At 44.1% G+C, this 18,574-nt stretch overlaps 2 protein-coding genes across 2 annotated transcripts; one reads left to right on the top strand and one right to left on the bottom strand.

Annotated features, from left to right (window-relative positions):
* Positions 1 to 188: 188 nt before the first annotated feature.
* Positions 189 to 3,774, bottom strand: LOC131285721 (uncharacterized). The gene is made up of 5 exons (XM_058314578.1): positions 3,715 to 3,774; positions 1,181 to 1,376; positions 990 to 1,113; positions 356 to 929; positions 189 to 296 (listed from the first exon to the last, which is right to left on the bottom strand). The coding sequence occupies exons 1-5, from the start codon at positions 3,772 to 3,774 to the stop codon at positions 189 to 191; spliced, it is 1,062 nt and encodes a 353-aa protein (XP_058170561.1).
* LOC131289961 (pantothenate kinase 3) lies at positions 3,126 to 18,118 on the top strand. The gene is made up of 5 exons (XM_058319315.1): positions 3,126 to 3,832; positions 15,876 to 16,347; positions 16,423 to 16,722; positions 17,461 to 17,596; positions 17,668 to 18,118. Exons 1-5 carry the CDS (start codon positions 3,790 to 3,792, stop codon positions 17,857 to 17,859), a joined length of 1,143 nt encoding a protein of 380 aa, XP_058175298.1. The 5' UTR covers positions 3,126 to 3,789; the 3' UTR covers positions 17,860 to 18,118.
* The last annotated feature ends 456 nt before the right edge of the window (positions 18,119 to 18,574 follow it).

The raw sequence follows: 18,574 nt of genomic DNA, 5'->3' as shown, positions 1-18,574 counted from the left end.
TGCTGTGTTGTAGTAAAAAGTGTTTGTTTATTTACGAATGGGATCGCACGTTGGACTTTTGACGTTTATTTACCTTTCCTTGTGACGTCAAACTTTGACAGAGAGAAGAATTTAAATTTATTCAAAACTACCGTTTTTCGTAAATCTGAACCACTCATGGATAGATAATATATATTCAATTGAAAATTTTAAGAAAACGATACAGTTGTTTCCATAAGGCCCAAAAGGCTGTTTGAAATTTCTCCAAGTTGAGGGTCGGGTGATGTCGTCATAGATTTTATCAGTGCCCAAGGAATCTGTAAAGAAAATGATTTGCTTTTCAATGCAATTTGAACGCTGGTATCTAAAATATTACCTTTTCCGGTAACGCTGATGGTATTCCGGCTTCCAAAGATACTGAGACCAAGCGATAAATTATCGCCACAGCAGCACCAACCACATCTGTAGGGTCGTTTATACCGAGACACTTCAGTACAGCGTTCAGCAGCTTCTCTTCACTTAGTACAAAATAGGCGACATTGTCCACTAGTGTCATGTTGTAGGCAAACGTTAAAACCATTCGCTTCATGTACCGGCCTTGCGGTACATTCCAATGCTCTTGTTCGATGAGCAATTTCTTGAGCAGCTGTAACCCGTTATCCTCTTTCGCCAGGAACATTCTACCTTCTGTGAATGCAGCAAAGTTGGTCAACGCACCCAGCACGGATATGACGAAAACGTGCTCCAAGGAATGTGGCGGTGGCATCTCAATCCTGTAGGCCTGCAGAAACGAATCGATGACACCTTTCGAAAGAGCACAATACTTGTCCATCGTTTCCTCAGCCTGAACGAGCATTTTTACATTCGCGTGGCTTTTAAACGATTTCCATACAACCTCGCCGAGAACAGCGCCGGTTTTCATCATTATCAGATACTGTCCCTCATACGAACTGAAACGATAAATGAGACATTGAGGCCGATGGAAAATGACAGTTGACCATACGCCATACCTTTTCAACTGGCATGCCTGATTGTTTCTTTCCTCCAACTGCCGCTCGAGTAACGTTACCCGGCCTTCCGCTTTCAAAGCACGCTCTTTCCACATTTGTACATCTTCATCGCTTTGTTTTATCTCTGAAAAGTATGCAATGACAAATTGTTGACCGTAAACGCCTAATATTGTATTTTTTTTTTTACGTACTCTTTTCAAACAAAGGGAAGCATTCGGAAATTATATGCTTCACTACTTTACGATGATGCTCGATTGCAGCTTCCAAACTCGCACAGTCTTCTTCCATTTCTGCTATGGTTTGTTCGTGAACAAAAAATCCAGTAGAAGAGATGTTATCAGCAAAAGGATACTTTCCGCTCCTTGAAACCTTCGATCTCGGCAAATGCTAAACTACTACTGGATGAATGCAAGGCAAGCTATGAGCAACCAAATTCACAGGTACGCAGGTTTGCCAATATGATACACATTATGAAAGGTTGCCAGGTTGCATTCATCCTCTATTAGAAATAAGGAACTGTACAATATTTCTCGTTAATAGTAACCCAACGAGAAATTTTGGCGTCATTTTGATGTAAAAGAATTCTCTTGAGACCTGATCGCTCTTCTTTTCAGAAGTGTTTTACACCTTCTTTTGCAGCAGATTTCCTATGCAATTTTGGATGTAAAACACTTCTGAAAAGAAGGGTAAAACAATTCTCTTGATACTTGCGGGACACCGCAAAAGAGAACTGTTTTGACAACGTGACTGTGCAACGTGTTTATAACACCTATTTCTGGCTATACGCGTAAAAAACGTATACCCATTCGTAGTAGATTATATGAGCTGGGTTCAGGATATCTTTTCTTTCCCATAATAATTATTTTCATACAGGAAAATATTTTTGATTGTTTTATTATTTTGATACATCTATAATATTATATATATATCGTCCGGTTCGGTAGGCAATCAGGGGAAATGTTCAGAAATCGTAGCAGGCTCCTTCGATGTACGATGTGCAGCACCACTCCGTCATGGCCAGTGAAAACACGTAGAACGCATTGATGATTATTTCAAGCCGCTTCTTCCTCCTTGTCGAGACCCTGAAATGTGTGAAAAGCACGGACAAATCATCATCAGTAAGAACTCTCTGCTGTGGGTTCTTACACACGTACTTACTGTCTGATGCGAGTTAACACGGCCCCGGTTAACCACCCCGAGTCGGTCAATCCAAGCGCTGCTATCGAACACTGGCCACCGATACTATGTTACAACCGGTAACAACCGATGATCGCCGCGAAGTCCGTTGGCCACCGACCAACTATTTACACTGCGTTGCAGTTTCTATACCTGTTGATGAGGGTCATCGTCCCTTCCTGTTTTCGAATGCTTGCTAGTTGGCCAGACTTGCACAGTAAACAGTAAACAGTAAACAAACAAAGGTTTGACAGCCAGTACCTCTTTCTGCGGTGCCTCCCAAAACAAATTATTGGTAGGTTATGAGGTGTCCATGCCTACCAAAAATACACTCGGCAAGGTTCTTTTAGGTAGGCATGGATACCTTTGGTAGGCAAGTGCAGCAGGGTTCTCCTTGGGAAATTAATCTTTTCTAAGCGATTAACAATTCTTAACGTTTATTTCTTAATTTGTAACCCATCTGACAGCTGCCAGTTACGACCCGTCGGGTATACGTTATATGACAGTATCTCACTGATCATTTTCTCGAAAACAAGAAAATATTGAAAAATCTTACTTTCGCAAAGTTCTGTGTCTTGAAAAGACCTTTTATTTGAGGGGTCACATGTCTAAATCGGTCCGGCGACTATAAAGTTATTAACTAATTGGCAAGTTCAGCATTAAATTCCGACCAAGGTTTCCGTACCGCTTTCTCGTTCAACCAAAAGTAATGGAGATCCTGTAATTGTGCAATTTGTTTTTGTCTTAAGAACAGTTTTCAACTAAAAAGTATATTGTTCAAATTGGCCTAGGAGTCCAAACAGTTTACAAAAAATAAACTATTTCTGTCATGGTATTTCATATTTGATGCTTATTTAACGAACCTTGGTCGTTAGGTAAATGTTTTGGTCTTGCGAACAACGCAGCTGTCAGTTCCGTGCAATGCTCGAGGAGCTCAGTCGTGCTAGGAGCAGAGGAAAATAGCAAACTAAACATAAGCCACAGCAAAAGAACACTTTCGCCAACGTTGCAATCTTGCCTGGACGGAAGCAGTCCGTTACCACATCTACCGTCCGGAAACCGAAGCCGTCTGAGTGTAAGCTTAACTACAGAAACAGTATAAACCCTACAAGAAGCAAAAACAAGTGTCCATAGTTGTGGAATGTGTGATCCGGTTTTCTGATCATTAGCCTCTGGATTGTGCGAACCAGGGGCTGGGCTTCTTCCAACTCGACACAGTTTTGTGCATAAAATCAAGAAATGAAACAGTGAACGAAAAACGTCGTCAACGCCTTCCCAGCTACGGAACCGCTGCATCACCGTTCGATGGACCAGAATTGTTTGTTTACGTACGGCACCAAACAGCTAGGCGTGTATGTGATCACCTTAAAGTAGAGCATGGTTGCGTCCCACCGACATTTCGAAGCAACAAAAAGTGTGCCCAGAAGCAAACGGCAGATGCGAAACGTCTACAACGAGTGGAATCAAATGCCCCACATAAACGACACAAGAATAATCGTTCAAGAGGCCTAAAAAACGTACAAAAACAAACTCTCCCGTGGAAAGTTACCCCTAGGGATGCGTGTGCATTTTTGATCGAAATCATTTCTGAAGTTTCGAGCCGCCCCATTTTTCCAGTATTATCATGGATAGCGATACGGAAGGCACCTCTAAAGTTGTACGAAAAGGTAGGTGTACAGTTCATACCATTTCAATACGAATGAAGATGCAAAAGAGGCGCTCTGGTCCAATGGGGGAAAACATGATGATGACACGGGAGCATCCGCGGTGCATCTGACCTCGCGCCCCAGCCCCCATGGGACAATCAAATGAGTTGGCGGTTTTGCGTTGTGTCGCAGCTTCTTTGAGCGTTCGTCTTATGCTTGGATCGATTAGATAGGATTGAACCGGTCAACGGTTGGACTTTGGTAGGCGATGCGGAAGAGTGCGAATAATTGATGTTCGCCTATTATTGGAGAAATGGAATCGATCTAGCAGGAGTGTCTCAAACGAAGCAGTTCCATTCCTTCACTTACGGAAAGTGCTACACCGTTTCTGCAAAATTGCGCACAATGTACCTTTACTCGGTCCAGATTCGTGGGGACTCAACTCGCCAGTCAGCGATAAGCGAAAATCATATATTTCTTCTCTCATGGAGTGTCGCCGGTGCGCCATATAATGGCGCTATCGTGGTCGCTCCGCCGGGCTTATCTTTTTAGCCACAGCGAAGAACACAACCATGGCACCGGTTTCCCTTCTCGAAGGACCAGGGTACTTTTGCTGCAAGCAACAACAACCTGCAAGCGCTCTTGAAAGCAAGGTCATCTGGTAGAAGTATCGCGTTGATGTATTCTGGGTTATCATTTTTTAGAGGCTTCCCATTCAAGTGGGTCGCGTATCAAATGCTAAACTTTCCATACTGAATTTATTGTACACCTCTCGACTCTGTCTTTTGTTGTGCCTTATCAGATAATGGGTGTTTTAACAGTGTTGATTTACAATTAATTGGATATGAGAGTGTGGGAAAAAATGCACATCTTCATGTTTAATTTTACATCTGTTATCGAGGACAAATAAATACACGTGAATGGATCAGGAGGTAAACCGATGAATCGACATAAATTGTGATGCTGGGTGTTTTATATTTCTTTAATTATTTTGAAAACATGTCAGCTTGGTAAAATGTTTTTTCACATTTTGTTACCAACTGACTTAGAATATTTATTGAACAACTGTTTAACATTCAATTTATGTATCTTCGTAGGATGATGAGAACTACCTTGGGATGTCATACCGATGGGGCTTTCTCATTTTATGTTACGGAAATTCAACTGGAGCACAACATACAAACTTTTGATCAACAACGACAAAAACCTTGAAAATGTTTGATCAGATTAGGCTGTCAGGATCTTTGCAAGGATGCACCAGATGCATTTGTTTGACTCAAATTATAATTTCATCGATTTTTTATTGGTGCGGACAACCTAGACGAATGATTGCCAAAGGAAGGAAACTCCAAGATAAATGAAGACATCATTAGCAGCCCCACTAAAACTTGTTAAATCTCACTTAGGAATGACGTACAAGTGAGTGATCGCTCTGTTGAAGTCGTCCAAAATTGAGTCGTCCTCTATCTAAGTTTTAGAAAAACTAAGGAGCCATATCATATAACAGAGTGTTACTATGGATGGAACCCCTGGGATCTGTACTAAATTTTTTTAGAACGATGAATCCTACTTGGCGTTGTTCCGGGTATCGGTTTGAGGTTGCTCAAATATAAATTTTAATTAACTCAAACGGAACCTTCCAATGGATGTCAGTTTTACTCCGGCATTTGTGCGGAAGTTTCCCACCGTGAAACGATGACGATAAGCGCTTGCTGCTTCGATGTTACCAGCATCACGTCATCGTTCGCACACGTCATGGAACCGCGGTCAAGAGAGAGAGCCGCGCGCTAGACACAAACGGCGCAAGTGGCTCCACCGTTTGCGGGCGGCTCACAGCGGTTCAGTTTCCATCGTACAGCAGACCGTCGCGGATCGCATCCCGCGGACACCAGTGTGTGTTGTCTAGTGGTCCGTTGTTTGCCTGATTGGTTCGGTTCTATCGTACGATCATCGGATGATCTTTGCCCGCGGCTCCCGGCGTGTTACAAAACGGTGCAACGCGTGCCGAATGTGCACCGACTCCAGTGGTGTTGTTAACTAAACGAATTTGCATAAATTCCTCCCATGTTGCGACGTTGATAAACGCTAAGAAAAGAAAAACAGGAGCAAACACCAACCCTTGTGCAGCCTTCGATCTCCTCGAGGTCAAACTCCGCGTCCCGTCCCGTCGCTAGGGTGTTCCGGTTGGTTTTGTGGCCACTTGGGGTTTTTTCGCGATATAACCGTAGGTGTCAATCAAGCAAATCAATTTGTGCGTGTGTGTGTGTGTGTATGCCAGCGAGTGTTTCGGCCGTTTGTTGGCCGGCGGAGATGGGGCCAAGATTGGCGCGATCTTTCCCTTCTTCCCCGCCCTTGACCGGAGTGTTTGTGGTTTCTTTTTGTAGACAGTTGATAGCGGCAAGCAGCAGCAAGCTTACGGAGAAAATAGTCTCATCTTTTTCTAGCAAGATAACTTTCGTTCAATAATGAGTGGTTCGATTGATCGTGTGTTTGGAATGTGAGCATTGGTTATGTAAGGAAAATTGTTTCGTATCCGAACTAATTGTTGTTTGAATAGCATTTTCTAACATTTCTGTACAGAGAACAGACCAGTATTCCAAAGCGTTACATGTGTTTCGTCAAACATATTTGAAACAATGCCCCATGGGGTTACCACCTCACGCCACGCTGCCATGAACCTCAGGGAAAAGACAAGCGAGCAGGAGGAGGTGGAGGTTCGGGGAGTTGAGAAAGTTGGAGGGAAAAAATCTGCGCACCAATCGGTAATGTGCCATGTGCGTTTGGCTTGTGGCCCCTATCCCCACCCCGCCTGATCCACATTCGACCACCACCACCATCACCACCGTGCATTGTGTAACCGATTTTGGCGCTATTTCTGCTGCAAGCGGCCACTCTCACAAGAGCTCACCATCATGTTGCCGTTTCTATGCTCTCCTCCGGTGACCGGCGGTTTCGTTGTGGCGTGGCGTGGCGTAGTTCACGAACTATCGGTCATAATTTCGTTTCGCTTCCTCGTTGTTATGCGAGCGAAAAGGTAAAACCCCATACCCGGGGAACCGTCCATCTCGGTCGAGGTCTCGCTTTCTAGCGAACCAGCCGTCGAGCACCAGTAAACACACTTGATGTTGCTGGCGATTATGATGAGTTCACACCGCATACCGACCGACCGACAACAATGGTTCGAGAATGGTTGCCCGCAACCGCTTTGTTGCTGTCGGATGGCCAATCTTGCATTTTGGACTTTAAGAAAAGACCACTCTCAGGAATATATTGCAACTCCGTCACATTCAAAGAAACAGAGAAACTTTATCTCTAAAATACTTAGAGTTCCTTTAGTTCTTTGACGTAAATGTAAATTTCAAGACGAGTTGCTGACGAGTAGAGTGCTCATAAGCTCCAAAAGGCATGACGTTGTGTGTTCTTGTACCGCAACTTAACAACATGCTTGACATACACAAGGTACACAAGCTCGCAAACGACGTGTTCTACTTCATTCACGGGGAACGTTTGACGCTGTATCTCAAAAGGGCTTGACCTCCTTGGAAATGGCTGAGACCGTATAATGGTAAACCTTATATGGATGGTGCAATAAGGTGTATGAAATTAACTTCTACATCGTAGTTAGGAACTCAACCAAATGGAATAATTTTTTTAAATCATTTTTCTTTCTGGCAAGCAACGGCCTAAGCCAGTACCTAAATAAGAAGACGTATTTCTTAGGGATAAAATGAGGCTAAACGTCATACGCAATTAGAAATGTATAGGCAAGATCCCTTTGGGTGGCCCCGACAGGCTGCCCGATGGGACGCTAGTACATCGCGTGACCAGAAGCCTCCGTGGAGACACACCTTCGCCGACAGCGAGTCTCGCTCGACCCGGCCAGACGTAGCGTTAGGCTCTTTTGTAGGTCAGTGCGCAAAATCCGCCAAAGATCCGGCAAGCCGCCCGAAGAGGAACACCCAGACGCTGGCGGAGGAGCGGGGTCTGTTGCTTGGTACGACAAACCTTTAACCGGTTTTACTTTCCTTCGCCATCATGCGATGGGCTTTGTCCATGTGTGTGTATGTGGCCATGCACAAAGCGACACAGATTGACCAAGCGGAAGTAGGTAGTTGCCACCGGAGTGGACAATGTGTGCGCACGCGCGACCAGCTCGGCCGCGGCTTCTCAATGTCGTGTCAGCAGAGGTCGGTGCAAAGTTCACACGAGCGGTGGCCAAAGGGCCCGAAGGTGTGCAAGGCAAAAACCGGCCCTGCTCTGGATGCTCAGGTGACTCTTGACGTCGGTGTAGCGTGGCCATCACCCGGTCGGGTTTTGCGTGACGACATGAAGGAATGGCAGAATAACGAGGTAGAAACTTGTACCCGTACGGGTTGCTATCTCTTTTTCCGATCCGGGAAGCGATTCACCTCGTTGCCACACTTTGGACCTTTTCTGGGTACTCCGGCACTTCCTGGTTTGCCACGAAGAACTCGGAGCATGTTGTGGATAAGATCGTGATTAAATACTGATTATGTGTAGATAAAAACCTGTCCGTTGATCTTGAGCAGTTGATTAAGGTTTGGCTTGTTCCTCGTATCACGCTCTTTATTCTTTAACCAATTATGAAGGTGATTACCTTAGTTTTCATTCGTGAACAAAGGTTCATAAAACTGGGATCATTGACTTCTGATAGTTATGTGTTATTTTATTTCATATTTAATTTACTTGTGGACTATTCTGTTCACCAGCGATCTTCGTTGTTGCTAAACATAAGCCTTAAAAATTATACCCAACAAAGAGATCCCTATTCTTGTTCTTTTTATTTGGTCTTTCAGTAGCGATCTTAGCGCGATCTTTTTATTGCTTTCAACGAAGTAAGTCATCATCTATGAGCAAGAAGTTCAGTACCAGTACAAACAATGATCGCGCGGATACTGTTTCCTATGTGTTCTGAGAATTCGAGGCATCAAATCCGGTTTGTCTTATATCCGGAAAGTCTGACGCACTTCTCCGGTACCATCCGAGTCCGTTCGATTCGATGCCTGCGTCAAAACATACGATATTAACAGGATGTTGATCAGTAGCTTTTCAGTGATATTTAAACCATCCGTTGATATCCCCAAAACATTAAAATAGACAAACAAACAAAATACTACAGGTCCACCCAAAAAAGCGAATTTGCCAGAAGTCAGAAGTAAACATAAAGCTAAGGTGTCCAAAATACCAATTATTTGGCTTTGATTGCGGGTGAGTTGTTCACGGCCGGCTATATCTGATGTAAACATTCGTTTGGGGGGGACCAGTTTGGGTACCTCAGATTAGATTAGGGGTACCACAAGCAATGAACGGCGTATAAACGATGGCGTCCCCGTCCACTAATTAGCTGTCCGCGGAGTGATGAGTTTGCTGATTTCGGTAAACAGATTTCTTCCATGCACACCACCATCGCACACGTACGGTTTGAAGTCCTCCTCAGCGTTTCGCCGGAGGCCAGAAAACAGCAGTGAGCGAAAAAATGTCACTTTTTACTGCGTCTTTGCAGTAGCAATTCCCTTCTTTTTTGTTATGGCGCTAATGTTTACAACGCAAAGCAAAGACACGACGATCGTTGCTGAGGCGTTAGGCAAGTGCCCGTAATAAAACACAGAAGACTTCAAGACACCACCTTCATGATTCGAGAGGCGGTTCACGATGAGACGCGAACGGTGGCTTCCTCATGATGATGATGGTTCCCTTTCGGAAGGTTATCAAACACGGGTAGCGTTCAGTGAAAACATTGTTACTTCATACAAACACAGACACATTTCAGTCCCAAAACCCACCAAGTCCGATCATCATCGTCTCTGATTTTCGCCCCTCCCTCCTCCCCCCGGGACAGTGATAGTGTTGGTTATGGTTAATATTTTCGCGATGTCTTGAACCGATGGATCGAGAAGAAATAGCCTTTTGCGGTGATGGCATTTCGACCATCGAACATTCGCGACTACTGTTTACGATCGCTTTTGACTCATTATTTCTGGCCTCAATCTGGAAGAAGGATTCCAGAAAGAAGGAAGACACACGAACCTTCTTCCAATTTTAGGTAATATACAATGGAATTTTGGGGCCAAATTTGGAGCATTGCTTCGTAATAGAAAACAACATTATTGTGAGTTTTTATTGGCTATCGCAGTTCGCATCGTTCGTTTCTATCAGAGATTTAGATTCGCGTGTAACAAGAAACCCTCTAGGTTTGGATTTGGTTTTAATTCTTGAGTAATAGAAGTATTTCTATGCAGTTAAATGCGATGTGGTAACACAAGTTAAACATGATGAAAAAATAAATCCATTGTTCACCCATCCAGTGTGGATTAGACTACATTTAGTATCGTTGCCCTGCAAACGCTCTATCAGTCGCAGGTTTTGAAAGATGTAAATAAGGTTTACAAAGTTTACCGGCGCGACCTTCTACGCCAGATTGCAAGAGACTGACTGCGTCCCCGGGCAGACCAAGCACCTACCGATAATCAAATGTAAAGCAACGCAGTCGCCGATCGTGGCCAGGTTTGCGTTGCCAGTGCTGAATGAATCGAAATCGCGTTGAACTTACAACTCATTTCCATTTGCCACTGCACACACTCACACACGCAGGTTAACCTTTGGTGGCCTCGCGGTGTGTGTTTTTTAAAACAATTCATGAACTAAAAACTTTAACACCATTGCACACAGAACTGACATGAGATCTAAACACGTGAAGATTCCTATAGTTCCTAACTAGAAAATACTTGGGAGCAAAATCAACACTAAATCTGAATGGAGTACATTCCAGCTGTTGCACGGAAGTAATTTACCTAAAGTACGTGATTTTTTTATATTGATTCCGGAGTTAATTACTCTTCACCCACTCCACGTGCCGGCGGACACGCGGTTCGTGGCCGGGGTGTTTACGGGTGTTCGGTAAACAAAAATGAAATAAAAGTCTACGGCCCTCGTCGAGTGCTGCCACACATTTGCGTCATTTTATACGGCCAGTGCGAAGTTGTGACCCCCCGCGGAAGGGTGATGATTTTTTTTTATCGTCCAACCTGCCGATGATTAGCTGACGTACGTCGGGAAAGGATGAAACCCGCGCGTAAACAACGTTGGGCAAACAAAAAATTATCCAAACGAAGGAGGGGGAAAAAATCACTACCGTTGGGACGTGGACCCAAATTGAATAACTATTGGTACTAACATATGTGGTAGAAAAACGAAGGTCGGTGGCCAAAAAGACAAACTTTTGAAGTGCGTCACTGTAACGGCAGGAGTGGACGTGGAAGATATCAAGAAGCAATGTGATAAATTTAACCTATAAGAATATTTATTAACAACTTATCCGTCTGGAGATTGAAAAACATATGGAAAATATTAAAAAGCAGTTTACTAATCTGCTTTTTCAGTGCGACGTCTATTTGATAGGTTGTCCTTCAGGCAAGGCTTGAGAATTGAAATACCCGAATTATTTAGACAATTTTGTATTTTCCTTCTCAAAAGCCATAGGATATAGTTGATGGGGATCTTATTTTGAGTCGAATATCTTTGGTTGATAGTATCAACAGTATTATAAACAAAAATTAAATGAATACTAGGTCACAAGACTTTGTCGATTGGAAGAGATTAAATGACTTAGAGATTCGTACAAATTCTGAATCCGAAAGATAAGGAACAAATTATTTTAAGCAAATCGCTTTTTTTTAGAATCGGATTTTTTTTTAAACCATTTTCTGTCTAATGCAGAAGTATGTTTGTTGGCATGTTTGATCAGCTGGAGAAATGCAGCATGTTTTGACTTGGGGCATACAACGTTTGTTGATCGTGCCGTGCCGTGCAGAAATCTTCATTCGACAAGGACGTTATTCCGTAGAAGATTTACCTTTTGGTTGGGACCGACTTGAACCGAACTGATCCCTCTTATTCTTGATTCAATTATCTTGTTTTTAAGCTCTAAATTCAGCTCGATATAAGATTTAAAAAAACGTTTAACATATGATAAATGATATTGAAAACTTTCCCAACGTCATTCTGAGCAGAAATTGTACAATCGATCGTTTAGCACAACAAATCAGTCACAGCGTAAACAAAACCTCCAGAAATAGTGCCCTTCGACGTTTTTCACCTGTTCAAACGTGAGTTCTGATCGGTAGATAGCAATTGATTTTGCACACAACACCTTCCATCTGTTTTTTTGTAAACACCGTAATACTTAAACGTTGCAGAAATTGTTCGATTATTTATGCGCAAAGAAACACGTCATCGAAAACTTGAACATTGAACTCAGTTGAAATGGAAGATGGAGCGGATGGGTTTTTTAACATTTGTGTGTATCAAAACTCGCTTGGATAGTGCTTAAGTCTTAGGACAGGATAAGACAGAGCCAATGAATGGTTACGTTTATCAAACACCACCACATGCACCATCTCCTTGGAGGCAATATTTCGGGGTCCCCAGATAAGACCGTGGCGCCCTAAGCTAACCTAAGAAAAAAAAATTGATGGGGTAGGAAAGCGAGATATGGTTGAGCTATCGCGCGGTTGTTTTCCCTTTCTTTTTTTTTTTGTTCGGTTTTTTGCACTGGCGTTGTAACAGATTACTGCTACATCAAGGTCGATAAGAAGTGAACCACATATCGTGCGCGACCGATGATGGTTAACAGGTATATTTCGTCGTACCGACCGCGCCACGGTTACGAAATGATTCATGTTTCAGGTCAGCAGGCAGCTCGCCGTCATTGCAAACGCCGCGGGCGGCCAATTGGGCAAAGAGTGAGCTAAAGTTGCTAACTTCTCACTTCTCAGGGCAGGCTTTTTTTTGCGGAACGATGATAACAGATAGGTGGCGGGCCTTCTCATCCTTCGGAATGTCGGAGCGGTGTTTTTGCTTCATAAAAACGCCATATTTTGTGGCTTTAAAGGTTGCACACTGAAGCGCATGTTATCAGCCTTTGGAAACAGTTTAGGAAGTGTTGTCGAATCGTTTATTGTACGTTATTGAACATCGTTTCTCAGCACAGAATTTTTGTTGATTGTTTCGTTTTGTTTTTGTCTGTCTCAATTTGCATAATTTGCTAGTTTTATTCCATGTTCTGATCAAACTTAGTCATTTTCATTTTATTTTGATTATTATGATTGTCTAATTTAAGCTGAAAATGGATATGTGAAAAAAAATAATGAAAAACAATCAATATTAATTTTTTTTGTTTGTTAAATTCTGATGAGGTAACTTCAATCGAAAGAAGTGACATTAGCAATATCAACTCTTTAATATAAACGCGTAATACAATGCAAGAAAGACACCAAGCATATGAATGGAAAAATACATCATTATAATATTTCTGCTAATTTAAACACAACTTCCTTCGTTGCAATGCCAGCCGTAAGAATGATTGTTTCTAGAAAAATAAATCATTATAATATTTCTGTTAACTAGAACATAACCTCCTGCGCTGCTGCTGCCGCTAATCTGCTACAAACAAAAACTAACAAACACTCGGGAGCATAAATTACCACAAACAATTCGTATGAAAACACGCTGCCAATGGTTGAGAAAATAATTCCTCCCAACAACCCGCCGATTATACCGAGTAACAGAAAACACCATTCCATCCCACCAGGTGGCGCTGAACGCTGCGATCGAGAGGGGCATCCGTTTGCGCCAAGAGCGGGCCCTCGAACAATGCCGATTCGCGCAGCAGCCGCTGGACCTGGCGGACTATATCGTTCCGCAGGGGCCACTCTATAGTGCCGTGCAGCGCATTCTCCTCACCGGGACCACCCCGACCGTCGGGTCGGTGCTGTCCATCCTTCACCACCAGCATCACAGCAGTAGCGCAATGCGCAAAACGCGCCACATATCCCCCCCTGCCGAGGGAGGAGGGGGAGGCCCAAGTGGTGGCGGTAGTGCCGGTTCCAGCGGCCCCAAACCACCCTCGCGCACATCCGGTAGCAAACGCGCCGGCCGTGGTTCGGCCGACTTCCGTCCGCTGAATCGCACTTCCACGGCCACCTCGTCCTCGTCGGCCGGTTCCAGCACCTCCATACTGTCCAGTCTGTCGTCGTCGGCCAGCACGACCACCACCCCCCAGCGGCGCCAGCGACGGAGGAAACGGCGCCCGCCGACCGCTGGCTGCCGGAGAGCTGCGGGACATTCCGACGGCACCAAAGAGGCGAGAAGAAGGGCCCGGAAGGCGTCCTCGTCGCCGGCCGACGCACGGTGGACCGACGAGAGCCGGTCCGAGTCGCCGGAACATTCCAATGAGGGAGCACTGTGTAAGAATCCGTCCATGTTTGGATACTACAAACTATTTTACTCTTTTTCCGAGGTTTTGGCTTTGTTGGTGGACTTTTAGTTTCGTTGGATTTTTTACTTTTTTTTAACTTTTTCAAACTGCTAAAAATTTAAGGTTTAATTTGCATTTTAGTATTTTAGTTTTAGGTGGATGTAAAGTTTTAATGGAAATATGTTATTCTTACGGATTGGTTAATTTCAAATAACTAAACTAATGGAACCGGTTGAGGGTATCTAAAAAATTATAAAAAAGTAGATGAAGGAAGCCTAAACAGAAGAAAAGACAACCTACTCCACGGAGTATTGGATATCTTAAAATAAGCAAACATATTTTAATTGTAAATTGTTCTAGATAATCAACATAAACATTCAGATAGAATTTAAATTTAATTTAAAATTCAGTCATTCAGTGGGAGTGTAATGCCTAAAACAATCAGAGTAAATTTTTTATTTAGTTCGAAAATTTGAGTCTGCCCGATGAAAATATCAAATAACGTTAAACATTTAGCTTTTCTTAAATGTAGATAGAAAAAACGATTTGAAACTAAATGCATAGACGATGGAAGTGGAGATCAACCGATGTAGTTATTGTTCTTTTACTTTTAAGAGAAGGAATGGTTATTTTTTCTATAAAGACGTTTTGAAGACTGATACATAATTTTTGTTAGATTTCCTTCTGTTTGCTGTTGTTTAGGTTTTTTAAAAATATTTTTACTCGCAACCTTCTAACGCTGCTTATGAGCAAAGTATTTTGATTTCTTCCTCACAAATTTCCTTCACGCGGCACATGCTTTCGCCTGCTTTCAACATCCGCATTCTCTCTGCCTCCCGGTGTGTCAAACAAACGGCACACGCGTTGGCATTGCCAAGAGTTCTCTTTGCGACAAAACAGCTTCCTAACCAACCGGCTGCCACGTGCAAAGAAACCCAGCAGCATCAGCGTGGCCACTTTCCGCAAGGAGTTTCTATGTTTTCTTTTTCGCTATAGCACCGCAACACGTGAAGAAAACCGGTTCTCCTCGTACCGTTTAGAACCGTCACTTGGCATGTGCACCCACCACCTCTCGAACGGAGGAGGAGTGTGACCTCTGGGAGAAGTCTTTTTTTATTTCCCTCGTTGGCGGTGGAGAGTTTATTGGAAGGTTTGGTGTTTAGAAAAGAAGAAGCTGACTGTTACTTGAATGTTTTCAAATTTAGTAACAGTGATAAGCTCCTCTATGGACCCTTGATAGCGTGCCTTGGAACACCCGCTCGGTTTGAAGAGGCTGCGCTCTAGCGACATGTCCATGGTTTGGATTTTGAACCTTTTCTTTATTCGTCGGACGAGAGGGGGGGAAACAACAAGACGGAGGGCGGAAAACAGCACCGTCCAACCGTGTGGTGATAAGCGGCGTCGATACTACAACACTTCAGCCACCGCGGTTCACCTCCGTCCGTCGTCGTCAGCTGTCGATAATCCCTAATCAAGGATTAGATCGGACTAGTCTGGCGGTCTCGTCTCGGCGTAATCACGAACGCGGAGGGCACAAGCGAGGGCACGTGATCGATGCGATGCATTAGTGCAGTGGTCGATGGTCAAGTTCGGCCAACGTCGTCGGGGTGACGATGATCAGATGATGCTCAACTTTCGTTACATGACCTTTTGGGAGGAACGCACCAGCTGATAGGGCGAGTGACGTTCGCTTTTGAGGATGGAACGGTTAGGGTGGGACACTCTTTTTTTCCGGTGACCTTTTGAAATGACAACTAATCGGCTTGTCCTTTCCTTCTCATCCCGCAGCGATGCCATGGTTCGGCATGGACATTGGCGGCACACTGACGAAGCTGGTCTACTTCGAGCCGAAGGACATCACACCGGGCGAGCTGGACCAGGAGGCCAAGATTCTGCGCAACATACGGCGCTACCTGACGAAGAATTCGGCCTACGGCAATACCGGCCACCGGGACATCCACCTGCAGATGGACGACGTGGTGATCCGGGGGCGGCGTGGCTCGCTCCACTTCATCCGCTTCCCGACCTCCGAGATGCTGAGCTTCCTGCGGCTGGCCAAGTCGAAGGGCATGGCGCAGCTGGTGACGACGATCTGTGCCACCGGTGGCGGTGCGTACAAGTTCGAGGACGATTTCCAGCGGGAGGTCAACATGAAGCTGGCCAAGTTCGACGAGCTCGATGCGCTGATCAAGGGCATCCTGTTCACCGAGACGCACAATCCATGCGAATGCTACTACTGGGAGAACGCCAATGAAATCAGGTAACTGAAAAAAACGGCAACCATCCACGACAGAGCCGGTACTAACAGGTTCTCCCCATTTCCAACTTCTTGCAGTAGTACGAAGAAAAAGTTTGACTTCAGCCAACCGTACCCGTTTATTCTGGTGAACGTCGGTTCGGGCGTGTCGGTGCTGGCCGTGCGCGGACCCGACAACTACAAGCGCATCTCCGGTACGAGTTTGGGCGGCGGAACATTCCTGGGCCTATGCTGCCTGCTCACCGGCTGTGAAACGTTCGAGGAAGCGATACAGCTGGCGACGACGGGTGATCACAAGAAAGTAGATAAATTAGTGAAAGACATTTACGGCGGCGACTACGAGCGGTTCGGGCTGCCCGGCGAGCTGGTGGCCTCGAGGTACGTACGCGAGACGCACGGAGAAAAAAGGGAATACTGGGAATAGGGCAACTTTCGGTCAATTGGAATTGAATCGTCTTCAACAATTTGTAGGCAGCGTCCCTACTGGAACATTAGTTCTGTAGGTTTTTGCTTATAAGAAAGCTTATCGCTTCTGAAACAAGAAATAGTTGGGTGATATTATATGAAGTGTGAGAAGTTGTAATTTGGTCAGTTCAAGCGATCTTCTGGTCAAAGGACCGGAGTGAATAAGCCATTTTTCATTCTGTCTGTCGCTTCAACTTCTGTTGCATTATGGAGTCCCGAGTCCAGTACGGTCCTTGGCCGGGAACGAGCCTTCCACATGATTTCTCCTTAAGTGACAGAACCTTTAACCTTTTAACCTTTCTCCTTAAGTGACAGAACACTGACACGAAGTGTCTCACAACATCAAACATATTCACTGCGCGATAAAGCTGGAAACAAAAGCAACAAACTGCGTTGCTTCACTGTTTTGGCCACGACGGATTCAATTTAAATTATGACGCTATCAATTTTGTTCTGAACACAAAATAAATGGAACTCTTGATGATGATATCAACAGACAGTGGCTGACGATTTATGAAAAATCATTTAAATTTGACCAGTTTTTCGATCAATTGTTCTTTTGCCAGTCCTATAAAAAGGGTAATTTATGGTAATATCAATAATTTGAACAACTATGATTTTTAACCTTCTCTTTCAAACGTCTACTTCTAGCTTCGGGCAGATGCATCTACAAGAACGGCGGCAGAGTGTAAGCAAGGAGGATCTGGCCCACGCGATCCTGGTGACGATCACCAACAACATTGGTTCGATCGCCCGGATGTGCGCCAGCAATGAGAAAATTGAAAAGGTAAGCATCCCCTACCCGTAATCTTTATCCGACCGGACAACATCTTTTTAAACCCGGCCCTCTGATTTTAGGTCGTGTTCGTGGGCAACTTTCTGCGCGTCAACCCAATTTCGATGAAGCTGCTCGCGTACGCGATGGACTACTGGTCGAAGGGCACGCTGAAGGCGCTGTTCCTCGAACATGAAGGCTACTTCGGTGCTGTCGGTTGCCTTTTGCAGTTCAACGGTGAACTGCACGCACAAGTCGGTGATTTACTTACCTAGGCTAGGGTAGAGTTACGATGGGGGAAAACAGTACTCTCCCAGGTGTATCAGTGATGGGAGAAAAGCAGAAAGAAAAACGAAGGTAGGAAGGAAAACTTAGTGTATCAGGAAGAGAATCAGCTAGTGTGAGGGTAGAACGCATGCGGGAGTTGTCGTATATCATTTACTATTTTATTTAAAACTAGTTTAGTTCAGTTCGTCAGTTCGTTTTGTCCTTCTGTAAGTTTTCATGAGAGGTTTATGGTTCTAAACAAAGCAAAAAAAAAAAATAATTGTGAAATAAAACAAAAAAACGCCAAGCGGAGTTAACGAGTAAGCGAACCACAAGTGCAACGAGATAGGGTTTTAGTTTTTCTTCCAGTTAATTGGTTTCTAAAGTTTATCTAAATCTAGCGGAGAATCATTAAAATATTCCAAATTATAAACTCGACGATGTAGGATTCCTTTTGACGGTCGTACGATTGTACGATCTGTACTATTGACTAGACGTTACGTTGGACTGCCGCGTGTAATCGGTATCTCGTTGGCACGTGTCGGACTGATCTGTATCTGCATTGGTGGAAGGTTACGAATAAGTAAGAAAAACAATGTTTCACATCATTTAAATTATGTCCCATTTAATCGCGCGAAAGAGCACCGCTCTTTAAGAGAAATTGAGCGTTTCAATCAAGGGTAAAACAAACAAAAAAATAGGAAGGCAAATAAAGGATTGCCT

This window comes from Anopheles ziemanni, chromosome 3 (genome assembly GCF_943734765.1).
Source record: "Anopheles ziemanni chromosome 3, idAnoZiCoDA_A2_x.2, whole genome shotgun sequence".
Lineage (NCBI taxonomy): Eukaryota > Metazoa > Arthropoda > Insecta > Diptera > Culicidae > Anopheles > Anopheles ziemanni.
The sequence above is the reverse complement of the archived record's forward strand: the minus strand, read 5'-3'. Positions and strand labels throughout refer to the sequence as shown.

Bases quoted from the DNA above. Each gene is read 5' to 3' on its own strand.
- LOC131285721 (XM_058314578.1), bottom strand. From the start codon at position 3,774: ATGGGGCGGCTCGAAACTTCAGAAATGATTTCGATCAAAAATGCACAC. The intron at 1,377-3,714 runs GTAACTTTCCAC...GTAGTAGTTTAG, and splicing joins ATGCACACGCATCCCTAGGG to CATTTGCCGAGATCGAAGGT. The intron at 930-989 runs GTATGGCGTATG...TTATCGTTTCAG, and splicing joins CAGGCATGCCAGTTGAAAAG to TTCGTATGAGGGACAGTATC.
- LOC131289961 (XM_058319315.1), top strand. From the start codon at position 3,790: ATGGATAGCGATACGGAAGGCACCTCTAAAGTTGTACGAAAAG. The intron at 3,833-15,875 runs GTAGGTGTACAG...CTCATCCCGCAG, and splicing joins CTCTAAAGTTGTACGAAAAG to CGATGCCATGGTTCGGCATG. The intron at 16,723-17,460 runs GTACGTACGCGA...GTCTACTTCTAG, and splicing joins GGCGAGCTGGTGGCCTCGAG to CTTCGGGCAGATGCATCTAC.